This window comes from Alosa sapidissima, chromosome 23, assembly GCF_018492685.1.
Source record: "Alosa sapidissima isolate fAloSap1 chromosome 23, fAloSap1.pri, whole genome shotgun sequence".
Taxonomy (NCBI): domain Eukaryota; kingdom Metazoa; phylum Chordata; class Actinopteri; order Clupeiformes; family Clupeidae; genus Alosa; species Alosa sapidissima.
This window is the reverse complement of record NC_055979.1, coordinates 16359523-16382345: the sequence shown is the minus strand read 5'-3', so window position 1 is coordinate 16382345 and position 22823 is coordinate 16359523. Positions and strand designations below refer to the sequence as shown.

General features: G+C 42.9%; 1 protein-coding gene across 2 annotated transcripts in view; it reads left to right on the top strand.

The window, feature by feature from the left end:
* col6a1 (collagen, type VI, alpha 1) overlaps positions 1 to 17149 on the top strand; it is a 29396-nt gene extending 12247 nt beyond the window's left edge. For both annotated transcript variants that reach the window (XM_042079807.1, XM_042079806.1), the window contains 16 exons: positions 366 to 428; positions 2699 to 2761; positions 2898 to 2960; positions 3074 to 3124; positions 3222 to 3257; positions 3981 to 4043; positions 8916 to 8981; positions 10300 to 10335; positions 11181 to 11217; positions 13180 to 13188; positions 13317 to 13450; positions 14173 to 14288; positions 14507 to 14690; positions 14927 to 15101; positions 15199 to 15228; positions 15460 to 17149. In XM_042079807.1, the coding sequence (XP_041935741.1) occupies positions 366 to 428; positions 2699 to 2761; positions 2898 to 2960; positions 3074 to 3124; positions 3222 to 3257; positions 3981 to 4043; positions 8916 to 8981; positions 10300 to 10335; positions 11181 to 11217; positions 13180 to 13188; positions 13317 to 13450; positions 14173 to 14288; positions 14507 to 14690; positions 14927 to 15101; positions 15199 to 15228; positions 15460 to 16061 (1728 nt within the window). In that variant the 3' untranslated portion in view covers positions 16062 to 17149. The remainder of the gene's footprint in view (positions 1 to 365; positions 429 to 2698; positions 2762 to 2897; positions 2961 to 3073; positions 3125 to 3221; positions 3258 to 3980; positions 4044 to 8915; positions 8982 to 10299; positions 10336 to 11180; positions 11218 to 13179; positions 13189 to 13316; positions 13451 to 14172; positions 14289 to 14506; positions 14691 to 14926; positions 15102 to 15198; positions 15229 to 15459) is intronic.
* Positions 17150 to 22823: the final 5674 nt, after the last annotated feature.

Here is a 22823-nt window from a genome sequence, read left to right as displayed (position 1 = left end):
CAAAAGAGTATATATACTTATACTTATACTTATACTTATACTTATACTTATAAGTGGGGAACTGTTAGCAATCACTCCATTATTGATAGGCCTACTTTAGATCTGAATTGTCTGACGTTAACATTCCATTAACTCGGAACTAGAGTAGGAACTAGGGAGTGATTTTACAACGTCACATCAAGTGAGAAAAATAGAGTAAATGGAATAGGTTGAATGTTGAGATGAATATCACTAACACATTACAGCCTTGGGAATAAACCTTACCAACCCCACTCATACTTGTGTCCCATTGCTTAAGTATTCCTGTGCCAAAACAGGTTTAATGCTTTGCCTTGGCCAGTGTTTTAACCCTTTCACTCCTGCAGGGTGACCCTGGGCCTCGTGGTCAGCCTGGACGTGAGGGATCAGCTGGGGCAAACGGCGATCCGGTAAGAACCGAATCACCAACCTCTCCTCTGTTGATCTGACAGTAGAAACCTAAGCTTTCCTACTGTTGGCATGGAGCCTTATGTTGAGTCTACCTCTTCACTCTTTGTTATAAAATGAGCTTGTAGCTCTACGCATATGCTTAGCCATTTTACCAGAGCCTGTGTATTGCACAGTGTATCTACCAGTGTTTTTTTTATATATGCATATATATATTAGCAGGGAGTGCAATTACTTCTAGCAGGCAAAAGAATTCCTTTAAAACTCTCGAGGTCAGGTCAGGTTAAAAAGATTTAAAAATGACATTCAGCCTCCTTTCTGCTTAGTCACAAATGGAGTACGAAGGTCAGGTTTGACCTCCAACGAAAGGCATCCCTCAGCCTCGTACAACCCCCTGCCCCCTAACTGGAAAGGTCAGAGAGCCCTTTTGGCAAGGTCACAAGGCAGGGAAGGAACAAAGTGGTGCCTTCCAGATAAGAAATTAGACTCATCTCCGTGGGATTTGGGGGCAGGGCAGAAGAAGACTGGATTTATGGGCCCTCTCAACAGGCCAGAAGGACCCCAGATGGGCTGCATTATAAAGGCTCCAGAGACTGGTCACACGATGAAACCCAGGGGCTAACCTTGTCCCTCTGAAGTAAGACAGGGATAAAGTTATGATATTATAAACTGTTTACTGGTCAAAGGCCTGGCTAGTTTATGCAGTCCTGTAACCTACAGTACACTGTGGCACAAAATGAAAGCTAGCCCTCTCTGCTCAGCACAGCAGGGGTTAGGGTAGATGTTATGCCTGGATGTTTAGGTAAGGGCATGAAGCAGACGGTTTCAAAGTCAAATGAAAGTGTTGAGAGGTGTAAATGTTTGGTACAGTACATAGCTAATTTAGATACACTTATGGTGTGGGTGCTTGCGTTTCTTTAGGAGTCCGCCATATTGGTTTGTATAGAAATTAATATTAGTGACACATACTGTACATGTAAGAGGTTGGAAATACGGGACGGTTGGTAATAGGTGACGTTCCTATAAGTAATTCAAGAATTCAAAGTCAGTGGAATGAGACTAGTATTTTCCGCCACTGCCTTTGTTGGTGACACTATGTTGAGTAGGCCTACACATGAATTGAAACCAAGGCTCATGAATTGGGTGGTGCTAGCTCAGTGACCCATCGCTGTGATCCAGAATTAGCATAGCGCTAGCAAACCTCGCTTCCCTGAAGGTGTGGAGGCATCGAAGCCAAGAATGGGTCTAAATATAAGCAAAGGGGACAACCATTACACTGTCCAGCGACTGAAAGTATCCAGCTGAGCTATGACTAATCCTCCCATCACCCACTCTTGACAGCCGTTGCTCTAGAAGCTACGCTGTGTGTCTCTCAAACAACAAGGTCCAGCTTTGCTTAAGTGTAAGGTGATTTAGTGCAGTGAGTCAGCCTGGATTGTGCGGGCTGTTCTACCTCATAAGGCAGCTGATGTACCAGTGCACCAGAGACCTCTCTCTGCAGTTGCATGGTGCACTGCGTAGTGTTATGTGATCTTTACAAGTAAGGTTTGGCCCACCGCCACATGTTTGGTTTCATAGCGCTGCTATTCGTGTGTTGTGTTGCTCTCTGTCGTAGCTTTTTGTGGAATTGGTCTTTGGGGTGTAGCCAGACCAGCATCTGACAGTGAGAGAAAATCTTTTTTCTTAATTTTTTTTTTTTCTTCTTCTTTTTTTTCTTTTTTTGTTATTGGCAGGAATTTTTTTTTTCCAGTAGGAGTGGGCGTATGACTTGCACCGCTTCCCAAAGAAATGGAAATATGGAGAAGTCCGTTAATGCATTAGAAAAGGCTAATGTTCTTTCCAAACCTCCATTTTGCTTATGCAATTCTTCCATGTTTCAGATGTCCCTGCTGGTTAAAATAAGGCATAAAATGAAAATAAACATCATATTTCCCGCCTTCTGAGTCACCACCTCTCACCAGAGTTCTATTCAGAGCCCCTGACTCAAGACTGGAAAAGGGGGAAAGGATAATTAACCATAGTATCGGTTTTGTTTCCCTTAAGTGTTTTTTGAACTTTGGGTTTTTAATTAGGCTTGAATGGATAGCAGTGTTCTCCTTTCCCTTCTGTAATTCTCTGAAGTCATACAAACATTCTCAGGAATTTGAAGGCGATTAGATATCTACCCTTTTGGATAAAAAAAACAAATGTTGTGAGCACAGACCACATGACTGATACACATTTTCAAATACGTTGTTTAAGTTTAATTTTAACTGTGTCGTTTCTTGTGTAGGGTGAGCCTGGTCGTGCAGGGTTGGCGGGTTACCGTGGAGACGAGGGACCAGCAGGACCAGAGGTGAGGATGTATATATGAGCCTGCATACTGTCCGCTGTGATTTACAACATGTTGAGATAAACACTGACAGGCTGCCTCCCTGTTGGATTACTCAAGCTATAAACTAGACTTCCCATCTATCCTCCTCTCACTTTAGGGACCTAAAGGGCCCAGAGGCATCAAAGGATCGCCGGGAGACAGAGGCCTCATGGGAGAGAGGGTGAGTTGATCCCAATAACTGTAAATGCATTAATGTTATGAAGTTGACTGTAAATGCGAAACAGAAGGGAGTATACTAAATAAAGTGGATTAACACTGTTTCCTCGTCTTCAGGGAGAAGATGGTGTCCCTGGCAATGGAACTGCCGGATGTCACGGATTCCAGGTAAATATATTATAACCTTTGCTGAATATATTGTTGTTGTTTTTGTCAGTTTTAGAGAGGCATTGAATATTAATTTCTTTTTTCTTTCTGTCTTTAGGGATATCCAGGGCCAAGAGGCGATGCAGGAGAGCCTGTACGTATAGTCAACAGAGCACTTGTGCCTTTTTGCTAGATTTGTGGGGTTATTATCCATCTGAATTGAGGTTTGATTTAACACCCAAAGTAAACAATAAGTTCTGTCTGATGCTAAGAGTCCTAGTTGGAAGTGAAGCAATCATCACCATACACCCTTCTGCTGCAGTGTTTACAACTGATAAACAACAAGTCTGTTTATAGCTGCAACAGCTAGCTTGAAGAACTTTCTCACTTTCACCCACCCTAGAACCACCTGCAATGTGGATCTAATTCAAACACAAGGGTGGAGTGGAGTGGAGTCTTAGCCTTATCATAACCGTCAATAAACTCTCCAAAGAGCTGTCAGGGATTAAATAAAGTTATGAAGCGGTTTATGTTTGGATTACTAATACAAATTGTATTTGGATTCCTAGTAAACTAATGATTCATATGATTCATGCATGCGGGTTGATTCATGAAGTGTTTTAATGCAAAGATAAGAGCCATGCTACTCTGGTAGCAGCTGTTAGCAGCTGTGCTGTGATCTTATATGAATTTATGATGGGTGTACTGGCTCAACCTCAAAGAGTGCAAACTCATCTAAGCCACAGCAAGATGGGTGGAGATGGTGAGTGTGTTCTGTGGCTGGGAGCCCCCCTCATCCTCGCTTGCTTCTGTCTCTCTCTCTCTCTCTCTCTCTCTCTCTCTCTCTCTCTCTCTCTCTCTCTCTCTCTCTCTCCAGGGAGTCATCGGCACCCCCGGGCCCAAGGGAGACGACGGAGAGCCCGGAGACCCAGGCGCTGATGTGAGTCTGTTTGGAAATTCATGGAAATTTGGGAGGTTGATTATGACTCATCTGCGCCTATTCCATCAGTCTCTTACTTTCTCTCTATCCCCCTGTCTCTCTGTCTGTGTGTGTGTCTCTCTCTCTCCCTCTCTCTTCCCTTCACTCCCATTTTACTGCCTCTCTCACTCTGCCTTGCTTCTTGCTGTCTCCTCCCCTTCACTCTCTCTCTTTCTCTCTCTCCCCATCTCTCTCTCTCTCCCTCTCTCTTTCACTCTCTTTCTCTCTCCCTCTCCCCCCCCCCCCCCCCCCCCCCCACTCAGTCCTTGGAAATGAAGCCTTATCGGGCCTGTTGTTGGCCTAAAGGTCTGTTTCGCATCCGAAAAGCGTTCATGCAAATGAGAAGGAGCACAGCATAGAGCAGGTCAGACATGTTTCCTCAGCAGCTTTGCTCTCGTGTGAAGATGGCGGGTTGAGCGGTGAACACAAGCAGCTGTGTGTATTCCGTTGCCATGGACGCAAGGAAGTTGGGGTCATAGTGTATGCAAGGCATTCTTTTATGGGTCCATTATTTGTAGGACACATTACTTGTGGATTTATAGGACTTTCAAAGCAACCAGAAGAGTCTCCTGACTAAATGAGGGTAGGAGAATGATGTAGGCATAATTGCCTTGGTCCTTGTTTACCAACCTACAGTAGATTGACTAGTTTTGTACTTACTTATTGGAGATCATCTGAGCAAGGAGAAAATATGAACTTAAATGCAAATTGTAGATCATTTCATTTAGACTCCGTCTTCACAGAGATGTCTTTGTGCTCTCCCATAATGGGAGCAGTTTAAGGATCCATCTTTGCCAAGAATTCTGAATTTTATTTTAAGGGCCAAAATGTTCAGCTGGTCCAGCAGTACCGGTAATACTTCCCACCCGGTTCATATCCGGCATACTTCACAAGATTGAAAACAACACCAGTAGCGCTTCATGCATGCCTAGCTTTCTCTTTGCTGCACTCACTTAAGATTATAAGCAATCCACAATATGGCTAAATTGAATAACAAAAAAGCCTCAGATCAAGTACATACATACCATCATGCATGTTCACAAACCTGTGCCGTATGACATGCTGAATTTTTGGTTTGGCAAGCCACTTCGGGGAGCCCAGACAGTTGACATCATTGTGAAGGTTTTCTCAAGCGTCCTGTTTTGTTTATGTTGATCTTAAGAGGATGGGAGGAACCCTCTCAATTAGATCGAAAAAACAAATATGTAAACAGCACAGGATTGTGTTTGTCTGTCTCATCTATCTGTTTATAGTGCGGTGAATCAAACAAAATCTGAATAGCACAAGGAAGCGAACAGATAGACTATCTCTTAGTGAATTAGGGGCTGTAAGACATTTTGACCTTTCTCTCTCTTGAAAAGCCCGATCACGTTTTCTGTTTAGAGAGGCTTGTTCTCTCAAATTATTAATGTTGCTGTTTAGTGGCACGTTTGACAATTGCATTCAACTTATTGCAGCATCTCAGCGTAACTTGCACCCTTAGAGTTATTGCAGATGTTGAGGTGATGTGTGGTCCAATATTTTTTTGTGCTTTTCACTGTTAGTGTTCTTAGAGCAAATAAAGCATTTCCAGAAGTGGCTCCAAACCAACTAGACAATCTCTTTATGTTGCGGGCTAACATGTATGTGCTTTGGGTGAAATGTTGTATGTAATTTAATGTCTGCAGGATGTTTTGTATGCTTCCTCAAAAACATGACATTTTGTAATTCGGTTTCGGATTCGGTATTTGGCAGAACCTTAAAAATCAGGATTCGGTGCATTCCTGCTGTTAATACGGCATCTACGTTTCAGATACCACTGCCTAAATACCAGTGACGTCACATCCTGTCAATGGTAACCTTGTTATTATGATGTCACAGTCCTTAAGCTCCAAGATCCTTTCAAAGTATTAAAGTGACCCAGAGAGGAACCCAACTAAGCCACAACAAGCCTTTCAAGGGGTGTTACAGCATCAAGTTTAGCTTTTGATCATTTATATATTACAGATGTAGTGATACTTCTGTGATTAGGTAACATGATACATGTTTCTCTTAGGAAAACAATCTCTTTTAGCCAGCATTTTCAGTCAGACGAATACAACACTATGTTGACACAGTCAGCTGGGAGTCATTCTGGGGACAATTCTGTCACCCAGCCGGCTATGCTCATTCGAGATTAGCCTCACTTGACGTGTTCCAAGGAAAACACCAAAAGTTCTCACTTATTGTGGTGGCTTTGGGAAATGTTTGATGTTTTCTTTTTTTTAATCCATTGCATCCTGTTGTTGTTCTGCATCACCAGCACTCTTCGATTTCCCTTAAAAATAGACAGAAGCGAGGCCTTTCTGCATATGAGTGGTCTTTGTTTGCTTACACGTTTATCATCCCACATCTGTGTCACTCAAGGCGAAGCAATGTGGACAGTGTTGGTTTCGACATTGGGGAAAGTAGAAACATGTGAGTGCGCATAGATCTAAAGAGTTTTTTTTTCCAGAAGTTTCAAAGTCAGAGCACAGAAGGTTTGCAAATGGCAACTCCAAAAGAAAAAGTAAACAAACATAAAGTGGATTGAAAAGAAAAATAAAGTTCAAGGGATTCGGAAAATGAAGCCATTTACAGTCGAATAGCTCCATTTCATGTCTTGTGAGTAACCCCAATTTACAGTAATGACCAATGCTCTGGTCCTAATCATCAGTCTCGTTATGTAGCTTTATAAATTGTTGTGGACCTTGTTCTTAGTCAGTTTGGTTGTGGCTTCCTGTACGAGTGTTTCCCAAACTGTACATTTTCACACTTGAAAGAAACACACTGATGGTATGGAAAACACAGACAGAGAGAGAGAGAGGGAACATGGAAAATAAAAGATTTTTTTGTTCTCTGCAGATGCTTAATTGGGAAACAATAGGCAGTAAATCTAGTTTGTTTTTACAGTTGCGTGTTAATAGCCCCATATTCTCTGTAATTGTGGGTATTCAGGTGGCAGTGTTACTTTCGATCTCTTTACCCATCCAACTTGCTGACCACCCCTCACCGCCACACACACACACTCCAACCTAACTATCCGTAGAAGCAGAATTATTCTCCCATGTGCTTGGCTTGTGTGGTAAAGATTAAAAAATGTGTCCGCCTCATTATTAGTGAAGCATGAACAATCAAAATGGCTGCTTCTGGGACCCGTTCAAACAAACATGCTAATGGAAAATGTCTGCCACTAAAGCTAAGAACATAATCAAGCGGAGCTGGCTCTGATTCCTCCGTCATGTGTGTATTCCAGGCTGCTGCACATGGTCCTTGACTTCATCTCAGGGTCCTTGTCTGCTTTGGGTTTAGAAACGTCACTCTCCCACTTGGCTCTTTTTTTGGTGAATTTGTTTAAAACATTTTCAGCAAAGGGTTTGAAAGTTAATGCACATTTTTGCATCGGTCAAACTGAGAATGTCAGCAACATCATTAGCCTAGCCGGGGTTAGCCTCTCAATTATTGGCCTTTCGCAATGCCAAATGTGAGTGATCTCCTCATTTTGTTTTGGTTCCTCAGCATGATAAATATGGCAGTCCTTGTTCTGGAATTCTTGTTTGCCTTGTGCAAGCTACATCTGCCTCCCTAGCATGCATTACTTTTGTTGGCAATGATTTAGGAGGCCTTTGCTATTTCTCCCCATGGAATGTTTCTTCAACATTATTTCTGTATCATGACATATGTATTAGTGTGGGGCAGGTAGAAATACCCACCCCCTGAGTCTAGATGCACTTGGCTTTTTACCATGTCTGTTCTTCACCTGTTGCATCCATCCTTCCCTGACTGCATGGGGGGGGGGGGGGTGTAGGTTGATCTCCTGATAGTGTGTTTGGTGTGAATGAGCTAAAGACTTACAGAACTCCCAAGCCAGCGCCTCACACACATCTGGAGCAGATGGCCCATAAAGCTGGTCACTCTCTCTCTCTCTCTCTCTCTCTCTCTCTCTCTCTCTCTCTCTCTCTCTCTCTCTCTCTCTCTCTCTCTCTCTTTCACACACACACACACACACACACACACACACACACAGAGTCTCAAACCTCCTGGAGTGTCTTTGTGTATGTGTGTATGTGTCTGTGTGTGTGTGTGGGGGGGGGGGGGGGGGGGGGTTGTGTATGTCCAAGTGGCCTGCTTTTTCACAATATGGAGATTGTAATGACATTCTGCCATAAACAACTCATGTGTTCTCATTGGCCACCTCCCCTCTATGCTCACCAACCCCCCCCCCCCCCCCCCTCCACCTACAGCAACTCAGCCCTAGTCTGATATGCATCAGCCTAATTGCCGGCGTCCAAACAATGATGCCATTCCACCCAAGTCCTCCCCACGCTAGAGAACCAGGGGGGTTGTGTTTTATGTATTACATACACATACTCTGTGTGTGTGCTTTGAAGTGTGGAATTTGAATGTAATTGAACCAGTATGGAGGAGCCCTGTCTCGTCTTTTTATGGGCGACCAGGTGGTTGGCATTATCTTCCCCATGTGCGACCTGTAGCGGCTCCACCTACTGGATCCAGAGCATACTGTTGGACTCAGCGGCTGGGATGCGGTGATGGGAATGGGTCATTAGAGGACATTAGAGGACATGCTTGGGTTTAATAGGTGCACTGATGCACTTGTTGTTATTGTACTCTACCTTTACATTGTTTTAAATTGTTCTAGAATTGTTGGGAGAATTGTTTTTATAAAGCTTTAAACCTTCTACCATGTTGTAAGTTGATTTGGTTAAAAATATGTCAAGCCAAATGTAATGTAATGTAATGTAACCTTCTCTGCATCCTCCCTAATCCCAACCTCCCTAATCCCAACCTCCCTAATCATGCATTTGTTTTACACAGAACGACAAGAATGGAGAACCAGGACCAAAGGGAGCGAAAGGGCACAGAGGGCCAGAGGGCAACCCCGTAAGTATGACGAGCCCCCAGTTACCCCCTCACCCCCCAGTTACCCCCTCACCCCGGCTAATCCTGGGTGGGTTTTTAACTCTGCCACTCTGCACTGTAAAGGTAGTCATGTGTGACCCGTTTCTAGGGCCCTTAGAATACCTCCTAACCTTACTGCCCTCAAAACGAAGGTTGCTCAGTTCAGTTTTTAACCCACAGGAGGATGCTCAAATGTTCTACTAATTGAAAGAAACCAGTTAGAGCTTTTGACAGTATCTTTAAGAGTGCTAAGAATAATGGTTCTACATTCTAAGAATGATTGTTAAGGGAAACTGTGATCTTCAAAGTTCTATGATTGCAAGCTGAAGACCTTTTTCAAAACATCAGAACAAACAGACCATTGCTTGGAACCAGCTTCAAAGACTGTACCTACTGTAGAGGTATCTCTGAAAATCTTTCAGGCTATAATAGTCGCTACAGTCACTACCATCCCTGTGGTATTAGTAAAAGTTGTTGTCAATGAGCAAAGTGTCTTGTGCATAAACTAAAACTATTATGTGAAAGCACTGAGCTGACCCACCAGTGTTATGGTATTAGGTTCAATTTTGCATAGTTAGACTTTAGATTTTGCACTTTAGCTGTTATTTAAATGATGGCCCAGTATGTAATTGAGTTTGTACATGAAGTTAGTTAGCTCAAGGTGAAATCAAACCGTCATCATATTACAAACAGTTGTGAAACGGATGACAGGAACAGCAGCAGAGTAACAGGAAGAGAAAAGAGTGAGAAGGCAAAATATGGACAATAAGGGAAACCAAGAGCAAAGAAGACAGATTGTACACCATGAAAAACTGCTAATTAAAAGCCCCTGACTCCAACCGTGTGCTGCCATACATGTATTGTGGGGATGAGTCAAGGCCGCATACTTTCTAGTCTCGCCCATGATAAACAGCCTCTCTCTGAGTTATACAGGCATGTGGGACGGAGGCCTGGATCCAGGGTGTAATTTAGTGAAGCTCACACTCCCCCTGGACTCTCTCCAGGGAGGGGAGGAGTTCCCGACAGACCTCAAGTATCCTCTTATTTGGCCTGGACAGCGGCGAGCCAGTGGCTCTCCGCACAAGCCAATGCTAATTCCACAATGCCAATGCTTTCCAGCGACGCACAAAAACAAATGACATGGCACGACTGTTGTTTGTTGGTTTTGACCCAGGTGGACTCCAAAGCTGTAATTTAGGGTGACAGTCTCTCGATGAGATCAGTTTTGGTGTTGGGGCTCTTTTGTTGTTCCTTCAAAGACATTGGGTGTTTTTAACTCATGTGTTTGTCTGATTTTCAGGGCCCTCCAGGACCACCTGGGCCTCCTGGAACTGATGTAAGTGAAGTATCTTTTCACACTTTTTTCCCACAACACTGTGACTCTCTCAGACATGACTTTCTCACAGCTCAAAAATCACTGTAAACTTGTCTCCTTCTTGTCTCTCTTCGCTACAAAACACCCTGGGAGTTATAACTAGAACCTCTCAAGGCAGGTCAAAGGATCTCCTTTATTTTGCTAAGATTGGTCAGACAATACTGTGTCTGCAATAGAACAGCTGTAGCTCTGATGACCCTCCGAAGCTTTTTAAGAGCTAGCCCTTGGCGGAAAAGAATTGTCATCTGCCAAATGAAACATTGTGGCACTGCAGATATGCCTCCACCTCCTTGGTAAAGGTTGTGTGTCTCCTTGCATGGAAACATCCATTGTACACTGAAACAAAATTTGGCATCTTAAAAACACACAAAGGGTAAATCACATCCAAGAGCTGTTTGCCAAGGTGTGACAATCTTGTTCTCTCTCTCTCTCTCTCTCCCTCTCTCCCTCTCTCTCTCTCATGGTGCATATGGTATGGATTTTCTTCTAAAGTCTCATTCCCAGGAGTCCGACTGACAAGCCCCTCCATTCCCAGGGGTTGCACTGACAGGCTTAAGCCCCTTTGAGTTGCTCACTTGACTTTTTGACAACATCCATAACACATGTACACACTTTTTGAATGAGAGAGAGCAAACTTGCAGCTTTTAATCACAGTTACTCAACTATTGAGCTTGTCAGAACATTTTGCATAACAGCAAGTGCAATGCGCACAAGAGAAAATGATGTCATGTGCCTTAGTGTAGCTCATAATTACAGTTCGCCACAATAAACCATGCCTCATGTCATCCTCTAACCTGTTGTTGTAGGACTGCGAGATTCTGGACATCATCATGAGAATGTGCTGTAAGTATTGTTCAGCTGCTGCTCTGTCATCCTCGCTTAATGCATAACACTAACAAGATGTTCCAAAGTTGAGCGCTGGTTTCAATTTGGCAAAATAATATCTTACCCAGCAAAATCTCAAGTGATTTGTGTGTTCTCCCATTCCGACCCTCCACGTGTCAAAACTCATAATTTCAAACATCATAATTTCTGACCCTGCTTTGGTGCCCCAACTTAACATGGTCAAGTTGAGTTATGTCTGTCAAAGCAACAAGGTGACTCGACAGGGTAAATTATCATATTTGGAGTGTGACAACTGGATATGATCACTTTGCAGTCTCCTCAAAAGACAATTTCCTGCGTCCTGCCATCTGAATTCTAGCTCTCAGCTGTACTGTTGGATAACTAGCTGTGAGTGTAGTAGCCCTCATTTTAACTGGACGTAGGTGGGGGATGTCCCTCTAGTGCTTACGGGTCTAGGGAGGTAGGAGGGTCAAGGATGTAAGTAGGGCAGCTGGCAGAGTTCTTGGACTGGTAATGAGAAAGCCAGCCCTGCTGGCCACTGACACACAACAGAAGAGGCCAGAACCTGCTCGGATCGCAATAGTCATCGCTGGCTCGAAGACACAGCTCAGAAACAAATAAGCAAAAAGCGGAGAGGAACTATGATTCAAAATTTCCTATTCAGAATCTTAACTGTTCCTCAAGAATAATTAAGTATCTATTTATCTATCTATCAGTTTATCTGCCCATTTTTTTTAAAGTTGGCTGGCAGACTTCAGAATACGGCAAGTTCAGGAATCAGTAGATCGATAGGAAATTATTTAGATGTATCTATCTATTATCTATCTATCTATCTATCTATCTATCTATCTATCTATCTATTTGTCTTTAAAAGAAAGAATATGGCATTGTTATGGTTATGGTTATGGATTTGGCAGACGCCTTTGTCCAAAGCGACACACAAATACAAAACAACATAATATTTAAAATTGAACAGGGAACAGATTAGAATGTTGGTCAAATATAATAAGGAGAATAGTAATAATAAACAACAATATCAATTCAATCAATAGCCTAATAAAAATAAGCAATTAAAATGTCCATTCAATCAATAATATAAAAACAATGACATGGTAAGACTACATTAAGGAGGATATCAATAATAAACAATAATGTCAAATTAATTAACAGCTTAATGAAAATAAAACAATATTATACAAACCATAACACATAAGCGCTTAAACAACTAAGTACATGTTGAATATGAATGTCTTTAGACCCCTCTTAAATGACCCAAAACTACCACAGGAACGGAGAGCACTGGGCAACTCATTCCACCAACATGGAACCATGGAGGAATAGAGTCTTGAATTAAACCTAGTTTGTATTCAAGACTCTATTCCTCAGTGGTTCCATGTAGGTGACATTGTACAAGTAATTGGCTGGGGTAGAGGTACAGTAGGCCAGTAGGTCATGGAAAAGCCTGAAAGTAAACCGAAAGTTGCTTTGCGAACCACCATGTGTTATTTTGGAGTGTGTAAGTAAGTAGTGCGCAAGTGAAGGTAAACAGTTAAACAACTGTCGGTTGGTTTATTAGAATGTAGAAGTTATATTCCCTACTGTGAACCCCTGACACTGGGCTCATGGGGATGTCCAGTATTCCGAGTCAGACAGCTTTCTGAAAAATAGGCCAAGGGCTGTGCACAGTGACCGCTGGAAGGATTTTGCTTGTCTTTTTTTTTATATGAGGTTTCCTACATAAAGCATTTTCTTTGACACTACCTTAATAACAAAATTGTGCATGAGCCAGCGTTGAGCTTTATTGCAATAACTCATTTGTATCGTTGCTTTCATGTGCTGATAAATTGCCAGACCAATGGAAAATCCAATCTGTGTTTTTTTCTTCGTCTCTCTCTCTCTCTCTCTCTCTCTCTCTCTTTCTCTCTCTCTCTCTCTCTTGGCCTCCTTTTCTGCTCCCAGCCTGTTGTGGTGAGTCATTTTTTCCTTCACTCCTTTGTAAACTCTGTAAACAGGAATACTTGTCCCATATGTGATTCAGATCAATGAGGTGAAATGAATGTGTGGTCCACTTAACTCCACTTTGTAACTTTACATAGAGTGCAAGTGTGGCCCACTGGACCTCACCTTCGTGGTGGACAGCTCAGAGAGTATCGGTGCCGGCAACTTTGCCCTCGCTAAGGACTTCATCTTAACCGTCATTGACAGGCTGACGAAAGACCAGAGAGTGGTGGTCAGTGGTTTCAAATTAATTTGATCTGTTTACGAAGCGCAAATAACAATTGAAATCAATGAGGAGACCCAAGGTCTATCTAGGACCAGGGAGCAGGACCGAAGCACACAAAGCTTTTAGTGAATTTTATTAGTGCAAACCGACTAACGACTAACTAACGTCCGCTCTCTAAGGTCTTTGGTGTGGACTAATGAGCTTTAAACTCACTGCACTTTTAAAGGAATGGTTTAGGAAACAGTGTACTGTATCTGCAGTTGTAACTAAGTCAAGACAGTTTGTCATGCATGCTAGATTCATCCTGGAACATAAGTCTCAAAACTAACTCATTCAAACTTCATTTACATTAACTGAAAATACATGAACATCAACAGCTCGAATTTGAATGATGGGCAAAGTCTTAAGTCTAAGTGAAGCAAATGTATTTACTAATTTAACACCACGGGCTAAACCTTAACCACAGCCATTGATAAGTCAGCTCAGTGCTCCCACATGATAGCTCTAGTTTGTGCACGAGAACTTTGTTCGTTAATAGACTTTGCACTTTGCACACTATTTAAATTAGGGCACCAAATTTGACTGCACTATGCTACCACAGTTCAACAGTTCTGCAATTCACTCCCTTTTTATGTGGTTAGAGGGTCTTGCTCTGTGTACTTAAAGGTAGCACTTAGCCTGTGTCAGTATGTCAATTTCTTCTTGTCAATCATCTCATTTTCTTGCAGTTTGACGGTGCAGAATCCACCGTTGGGGTGGTCCAGTACAGTGGTGCAAATGCACAGGAGGCTGTCCAACTGGAGACTGGCAGTTCAAGCAGGGTTGCTTTGGCCAATTTCAAACAGTACGTTGGAAAAAATAGATCACTTCACAATACTGAACAATGGGTTGTCTTTATCCATTTATCTGTTTAATCTATCCCCTAATGCATAATGCTATTTCAGTTGGCCTGTTAATTGTGTGTAGTACTGTATGTGTTACGCATATTTTGCAAAACGGTGAAAGAGTAACAACGAGAATTTCAAATCCATTTAGTAAAAATGACCACCTGTGTTTATTCAGGAAGGTGAAAGAACTGAGGTGGCTAGCAGAGGCCACCTACACTGGTGAGGCCTTGGACTTCTCCAAGGTCCTTATCAAACGCAACAATCCTCGAAACCCCGTGGTCATTGTCCTCACGGACGGACGTTCTGATATTATCCGAGACAAGACACCTCTGACTGTACTGTGTAATGAAGGCATTAGGGTAAGACAGTATACAAAATGTTATTATGATGTTAAAATCCGTTTTTAATTATTAAAGCATGCTTCGTCTAAAACACCGGAATCAATTAACTACAACATCATTGTGTGGTTCCTGATATGTTATGTGACTATACTAAACTAAACTGTATGTGCTATCAACCATACCATACCATACTACTACAGAGTGTTTTGGAGAGTACTGGAGTTTTGGTGTTAATGTGGACTGAATGCTAACAGGTTGGTGGAGTGGGAATCAAGGATTATTCAGGCAGGCTGCCCAATAAGGAGCAACTGGAGGATCTCGCCTGTACGTCAGACCCCCAGAAGCCCGGATTCTTCCGTGAACTTGACAACTTTGCTGAGCTCCTGGAAGACTCCTTCCTGCAAAACTTCACTGCACAAATTTGCCAAGGTTTCATTTTCTTTCAGAAAACATTTATATGCCTTTCTCTGTACAATTATCTCCAGGAAATAAACCCTATCTCTGTTTACTTGCCTTTCTCCAACAGATAGGAAGTGTCCTGATTACAAATGCCCAAGTAAGTATTGCCATCATCACAGTAACTGGTTGTTAATCATGCAAAATCAAAGAAATATGTTTACCTTACTACATAACTATGTTTATCTGTAATAAACTTAACACTGCACTTAACTTAAATCATTAATCATTATTTAAAGCAACAATACTGTATATATAAATATATCTCTAACATCAACCATTCATTCTAATAAAAGACTAACTCTTTCTCCTTTGGTTTGGTATGATTCAGTCTCCTTCGACACTGCCACTGACATTGGCATCCTCATGGACAGCTCAGCCAGTGTGGGCAGCAACAACTTCAACTCGACCAAGAAGTTCGTCAAGAGGCTTGCCGAGCGCTTCCTGACCGTTGTTGATAACGGCCAAAGAAACCGCGCCGATGTTCGTGTGGCCGTGGGCACGTACGGCAGCACAGCTATCCTCAGTGCCTTCACCTCCAACCTGACGCAGGTGCTAAAAAGCATTGACGATTCGGCGTTCGAGAACATGGGAACGGACGTCATGGGGGCCCTGTCAGTGGCCCTCCCCCGTTTCCGCGGTAGCCAGCGGGTCAAGAAGCTGCTGGTGTTCTCCGACGGTCGCTCGCAGGGCATCACCAACAGTCTGATTGCCAAGCGTGTGCGCGAGCTGGAGGAGGCTGGCATCAAGCTCTACGTGCTGTCCGTGGGGGACCGGGTGAACGAGGCCAACCTGCGCGACATGGTCAGCCGGGGACGCAGTTTCGACGTAGCCTACGCCCACCGCCACCTCTTCCGCGCCTCTGATTACAACTCCCTCCTCAGGGGCGTGTTCTACCAAACTGTGTCCCGTAAAATTTCCCTGAACATCTGAGAGGGGCGTGTGTTCAGAGCTGAGGAAACAAGCTGATTGGCTATGGGGCGGGGTTAAAAGAGGGTGTTTTCAAAAAGGGAAATGAAATTAAGGGGGTTGGATACTTTCAAAAGCTTCAAATTGTAGGGCTTTTTTTTATTCTGAGACGTGATTATGAATTCATTATGGAAAGAAAAAATACGTAGGAGTATTTGCGTTACATTGTCTGTTTTATTTTTCACGACAGTGAATGATTGTGTGAACGCAAAAAAGAAAGTAAGACTTCACTTTAGTCTTTGCATTGACGTTACAGCATTTGCAGTGAAAATTTAGGTGCGTGTCTAAAGCACTCATGCACTTCTGGTTTTATGAAGAATCAAAGTAATTACGGCCGATAGTGATTATCTGGAATTATTTCTGAAATGTTTTGTCTGTCCCTTCCAGAGGGAGATTCCTCTTCTTATCTCTCCATTTGTTAAGGTATTGAGACAGTATGATTTAATTCCAGCATCTTAAAGGAGTGCATTGCCAACTAGCATAAATGTTTAGCTTCTGTTTATCAACATATGTTGGAGAGGTACATTATGTCCTCAGAACATTAACCTGTTTGCTGGTCAAGCCGTCCAAATGGCTGATAGGTCCTCCTTTGTGTTTACATCAAAAGGATGTCATTGTCCTTAAAAGGAAATGGATGTTTTCAGCTTCAAATGTTCAGTATTGCTCATAAGAATCCTGTACTTCACAGAGGTTTTGTATAAATGCCTGACCCATCACCTACCAGCACTTCTCATATGCATACATCACTGAGGCTTAGATTAAAAGGTGTTTTCAAATATTTGTTTGTCAAGGGGCAAACAAATTGCATTCCATGACATCATTTTTTTTTTTTAACATGGTGCTATCATCATTTCCTCAGGATGACCTGAAGCTTGATTGTTCTTTCTAAGCAGTGAAAAGTTAATGTTACAATTTTTGCAATACTTTTTTTTCCCAAAGATGTATTTTTTACCACTAGGTTTGTGTAAAGCTTTATACACATCAGACATGTATTTTGAGAACAGCAATAGTGTTGCTAAAGAGGTATTTTCAATAAAGAATGCTTCACCCCAGCTCTTTGGCTCATCTCAATTGTGTAACTACTGTAGTTTGGAATCTAATGCTGCTTATATTTCCCTGGTTAGGGTGTTGCACATGTCACAATTTGAATGAGAAATTTATGAGGTATGAGAGGCCAACAACGTCAACAACTAAGATATTTTATATTTTCTTAACAAGTAGGCCCTAATAGATGCCTACTTATGTCTAATGACGTTAATATTCACTGTCACTGAAATAAGCAAACAATATCACTGGAGTACTCATTGACTACATATATTCTATGTACCGGTATATTTCTATACAGTCAATGGGTGAAAAACTCAGATGAAGGATGTTACACTACTCTTACCACTACCGATGAGGTCACTCGTCATTGCGCTTCATGATCTTTTTTTAAGAGAAAGCTTTGTAAATACAAATAAATAAAAGAAAAAAACATTTTTTAAGAGAAATGTTTTGTAAATACCCTTGACATACACCCACACACACTGTAGTTTATGTCCTGTCTAAGATTATTGTGAAAGCAAATCTCGATGTCTAAGAGTTGTGACAGTTATAAGTCTCAGCTCAAGAAATGCAATCTGACTGGGTTGTGTGCCCCTCAGCATCACAGCCAAAAAGGTGACGTCATCTGCATATGCAAACCTCCCAGCAATACAGTGTATTTCATAAACAATCTAAGAAACATTTTTGTTCATGGCCTGGTTTCAATTTAAACTCTTCAGTCATACCACACAAGCACAGGCCATATATATGTTTGGGTGAATGTCATAAAGCATTGTAAAAGAAACATTTCAAAGATGTCTCGTTAAAGTGTAACTCCGGAGTAAAAACAACCTAGGGGTTGTTTACGGAGTTAACAACTTCGAACTTCTAAATTGAGAACAAAATTATGTTATTGGTGGCGTATTGTGAAAGACCATTATTTGCAATATCACTGAATGGGCTTACAGTGATGCTAACAGGGCAAGGTGCCACGTCACTATTTTATACTACCAATGCTCAAAATATAATTACACGTCTGTGGTAGTGTGGTGAGGGTTTCTACATGCAAACCGAATATTGTAAACTTTGAAAGTGTACAGAGAGGTTAAAACAAGACTTATATCTGTAGGAAGAAAATGTCATGGCATCCATGACGTCAAATCAGCAGGAGCGTTCGATCTTGCAGCACTGTGCAAATCTGGCTGAATCTTTCAATACAAACATGCCTTACGTTTAGCCAGATCTGCGCAGTGCTGATTCGGTTGAACTTATCACTCTACATTCCTTAATTTCCTGAATTTCCCCTTGGGGATCAATAAAGTATCTATATATCTATCTATCTATCTACATGACTCACTGGCTAATTACAGTATTAATTAACCCTTAAAGGAGTACCGTCACACTGGTGTGATGGGAATGTTGAGAAATGAACGTTCTAAAGAATATCTGGGTTCATTGAATTCAACATAGAATTTTAGAACCTTCAATTGTTGCGGAACTTCACAAACCTACACATTTAATTGTCCAAGAGTAGTAATTAGTCCGGATTAGGCCTACTCCTCCAAGAAAGAGGTCCAGCTCCAGAGCCATTGTGCCAGGCTACTGCAGCTTTCGCTCATTTTCCACTGGTCATATCCTAACTGGAATCCATGATTCAATTCCTACCAGGGCTAATTGAATTTGTTAACGTGATTTGTTAAGGCGGCAACAGGGTCAGTCTGGATTTTTGAAAAGGCTTGAATGCATAACTCTAAAATAATTGTAAATAATAGTTGGTTCTTAGTTGGTGCTTTGCAAGTTGCATCTGTAAAGGTTCTGGACACAAGCCAAGGAGCCTATTTTGCCTATTGACCTGTGTGGTTTCACATGATGCTCTCAGTTCTGCACCTCATAACGCAGTGAGGTGCCCCACTGCGCAAGGATAAAAAAAAAAACTCAAATTTGGGCACAAACACATTATCATTCATCTCTCCACTCCCCCTCACATTAGCTTTCATGGCAGCTCGCGCATTTTCTGCTATATTTGCTGTCCTCATTGTAAACAGAGCTGGAGGACTCGCGTCCAAAGTCTTATCTTTGTTTAGTCTTCGCTCAGAAATATATTGGAGTTCTACAAGGCGTCTTTGAAAATATGCCATGACAATATAAAACTACAATTCTGTCTGCTGTCCCATAAGCAAGTGAAATCATTTTCATTTGTTTCGTTTCATTTTCTTCCGTTTTTTTTCCTGAAAAGTTCTGGGGGAAATGAATGGTGAGCTGCACCAACGGAAAACAGATAACATATGGCTACACTTTGTATGATGCTGCATTGCCTCCAGTGAGCCTGGCTTTACAGCCGCAGATTATTTTTCCATGGTGTATCGCTAAAGACTAAAGACTCTTCTGTCTTTATCCAAGTAAACAAAGTACTTAACACCAACAGCATGTATTGAGAAGACGTCACGTCTTGTCCCAGACTTTTTAAGGCTTCTCGAATATTGTTCTGAGGATTGACACTGAAGCCAGCATTACTCTGTCATCCAAGAGCATGCTACTCTGGATTTCCTAGGAACAGGGACTCTAATAAGCATTTATTTATAGTTATTTTGTCTTATTTTGCGGCTATCTTTTTGTACTTCTGGTATATCATCTGCACATGGTCTGCAGGCCAGTCATGACATTACAGCCAGGAAAGCTGATGCATTGAATTCATTTCTCAAGAAAATTCTCAAGAAATCTGCCTGCACTTCCAGAACAAGCAAGTTCTCCAACGCCTGGGAGGCAGCTGTGGTTAACTAAAGGCACAATTTCCTCCCTCCATTTTGGAAGAAAAAGAGGGTGAAAAGGGGGTAGTGTTGAAAAGAAAAAAATCCTCTGAGATTTGATCGCTACTTCATGATGCAGAGAGAAGCTCAAGCGTATAAAATCCACAAATCTGATATATTAAGCAAAGCCGGTAGACCCACAGGCAGTTCCTCACAAACTGGCAGAGAGAGCATTCACTGGAGAAGGCCGCCAGCCTGAAAAGTAGCCAGACTCATCTTAAGGACAAAGATCCCAAACAATAAATTGTTCATTATGTACTCATCCACGCCAAAGAAAGAGTTCTTCAAAGAAAAAATAGTTCTTCCATGGAACATGAAAGAAGTGAGACAGCAGAGTGTGTTTCTAATTACGTTGGAGCTCTTTTCTCTCCCTGTGGAGGTGAACGGTGGCCATGTCGGTGGTGGTGGTTGCAGCAACATAACCAGCAAACCTTGCCATGAGGTCTATAGCAGACTTTTCAACTTTGGGTGATCATTACAAGAACACTGAAACATGGCAAAATGCTGTATTTTGTCAGCTCACACTTTTCTGTTGGCTGAAATGTGATTATGGTGTAAAGTACTGTCAACATGACAACATGGTCTGCATAATTTGATGGATGCATGCTTTAGTAGTTTTAAAACTCTGTCTTGTGAGATGAACATGATATGTGCTATTAGGGTGTGGAAATTGGAAAGTGACATTACCCAGCTGCTTGGCATGGAGGTTGGAGGAATATTTCAAGGATGAGGCAGCAGGGCACTGCTACAGGGCAACATCGCAACAGCCCCCCAAAAACTCCTCTCCCACAGCAACCCCAACCCCCCCCCCCCCCCCCCCCCAAACCAACCTGCAACTGCCCCAATTCACAAGAGCCACCCACTCAATCCCAAGGAATGGAAACTCTGCCTGTGTGTGTCCATGAGGCCAAATGAGAAATGGGGTATAGGGAGAGGGGAGGAGGTAGGGATGGAGGGGGAGAGAGAGAAGCAGTGGAGGGTTTTTTGGGGAAGGGGGTGTTGGCAAAGCGTGGCCGAGCTAATGACTCCCAGCTGGCCTGGCTCTGGAGAGCGAAGGGCCGACATCTGGAGCGGATTCCAGCCGCGGGACGGACGGTAGGGATATGTGCACATGGAGCAGGATTATGGATGAGAGGAGAGGAGCGGTGCGGTGCGGCCAAGAGAGCTCGGAGGCAGGAAAGGCCGAACAGGACGGTGACCAGCTTACAGCACGAGCTCAGCGGCACAGATGAAAGCACAGAGAGGAAGATGGAGGATATCCAAGGCTTTGCTGCTTTTACTCAGGGGGGCTGCACACTAGGGCTATCTGACATCCTGACTCCTGATGGGGCTGCTTAACTTGACCTTTATCACTTGTGATGTAAAGCCAACTCTATGTATCAGAGGCCAATCCAATTAATATGTAGGTGTCTCTTATTTGCAATGTTGGAAATACAACTTCCATTCTTTCCTGTTACTGTAGTTATATGAAAAAGTTGATACTATCCAAAGAGACCAGGAGACTCTGTTACTCAGTTACAATGTAACATACTGCATGTTGGAGAGCAACTATGAAAATGTACAGTGCAAAAAGACTATGTCTGAATAGACCTTATTTTCATGAATTACTGGAAAGGCTGTGTAGTAGAGGGAAAAAAAACAAAGAACGTTTATAAAGCACACAAACAGTACAAACAGTCTTCTAACAGTTCATTTTATTAAGCCTAACTCTGCTCTGTTCCCTATTGAACCCCATGTCCAAGTCAACAGTAGTTTTCCAAGGAGACCAAAACCAGCAATGATCAGCGTGGCTCCAAAACACACAACACCGATCAACAGGCCACAACTGAGCAACTCCCATCCCACATCCGAGCCGTTCCACATCCGCAAAAGCCAACGTCTGTTGGCGGCGAGGGTGGGAGTGGCGGTCTCTGTACCCGGGGGGAGAGAGTGTGTGGCTGGTGGCACAAGGTGAGGTTTGGTTTGGGAGGGGAAGGGGGATGAATGACCACAGCAGCGTATTTACACGAGTGACTCAATGGAAGGATCAGATCAGCTCTTCCAGCAGGCCTTCCTCCTCACAAAAGGACGGCTCTTCTCAGAGACTCGGTGGCCGCCTGACGACGACGATGCTGTTTTGGGCGTCGAGTGAGACGCTCTTTCCCCTTGACGACCCATAACCCCCCTTGGCACTGACAGAGACCCACTATATTCCTCCCATAGCTGTAGCAAGGGAGAATCATTTTAATTTCTGGGGTTTGGGAAATGTCATGGGAAGCAGAAGGGAGAGTCAGGGTGGGATTGTGGTGGTAGTGGTCAGGGCTGGAAAGGGGGAGGGGGTCGGGGTGGGAGGTTGGAATGAGCACGCACATGTTGAAAGCCCCAAATCCATCGCTGTCTTTATATTTACCATTTAGTGGAGAACATGCAAGGCAAGTGGCGGTTGATGTATTTGCAAATAAAACAGCGTTGAAGGCCGGTCCCGTCCTTTGAAAATAAACCTCATCCACATGTGGGTTTCAGGTGCTGGTGACTTGGGGCCTGTGAATAGGGTTTTGCTTACATGTCTGACAAGCACCCCCATAGCTAAGTCCAATGAGTTTTGTCACACTGGCTTTGGAGAAAATAGCAGGAATGTTGGGGAAAATGGCGAGGGAAAGTTGAGAGTGAGTCTGCAACCAACACCAGAGAAATGCTGTGCAATGTCAGGAGACAAGATGTCGGCGTTCTCCAGCTGCATTCATTTTCTTCAGTTACATGCCCAGACGGAGCTGGTTCAGAGTTCGCGTGCTGTAACAAAACCTCACAATACAGAATTGCGTCACGAGGGTCTCAACTAAATTGTAACAAAGTGAAACTGTCCCCAGCGGGAATCGGGGGGAGACGCTTGAAGTCTAAGGCTTTACACACATGC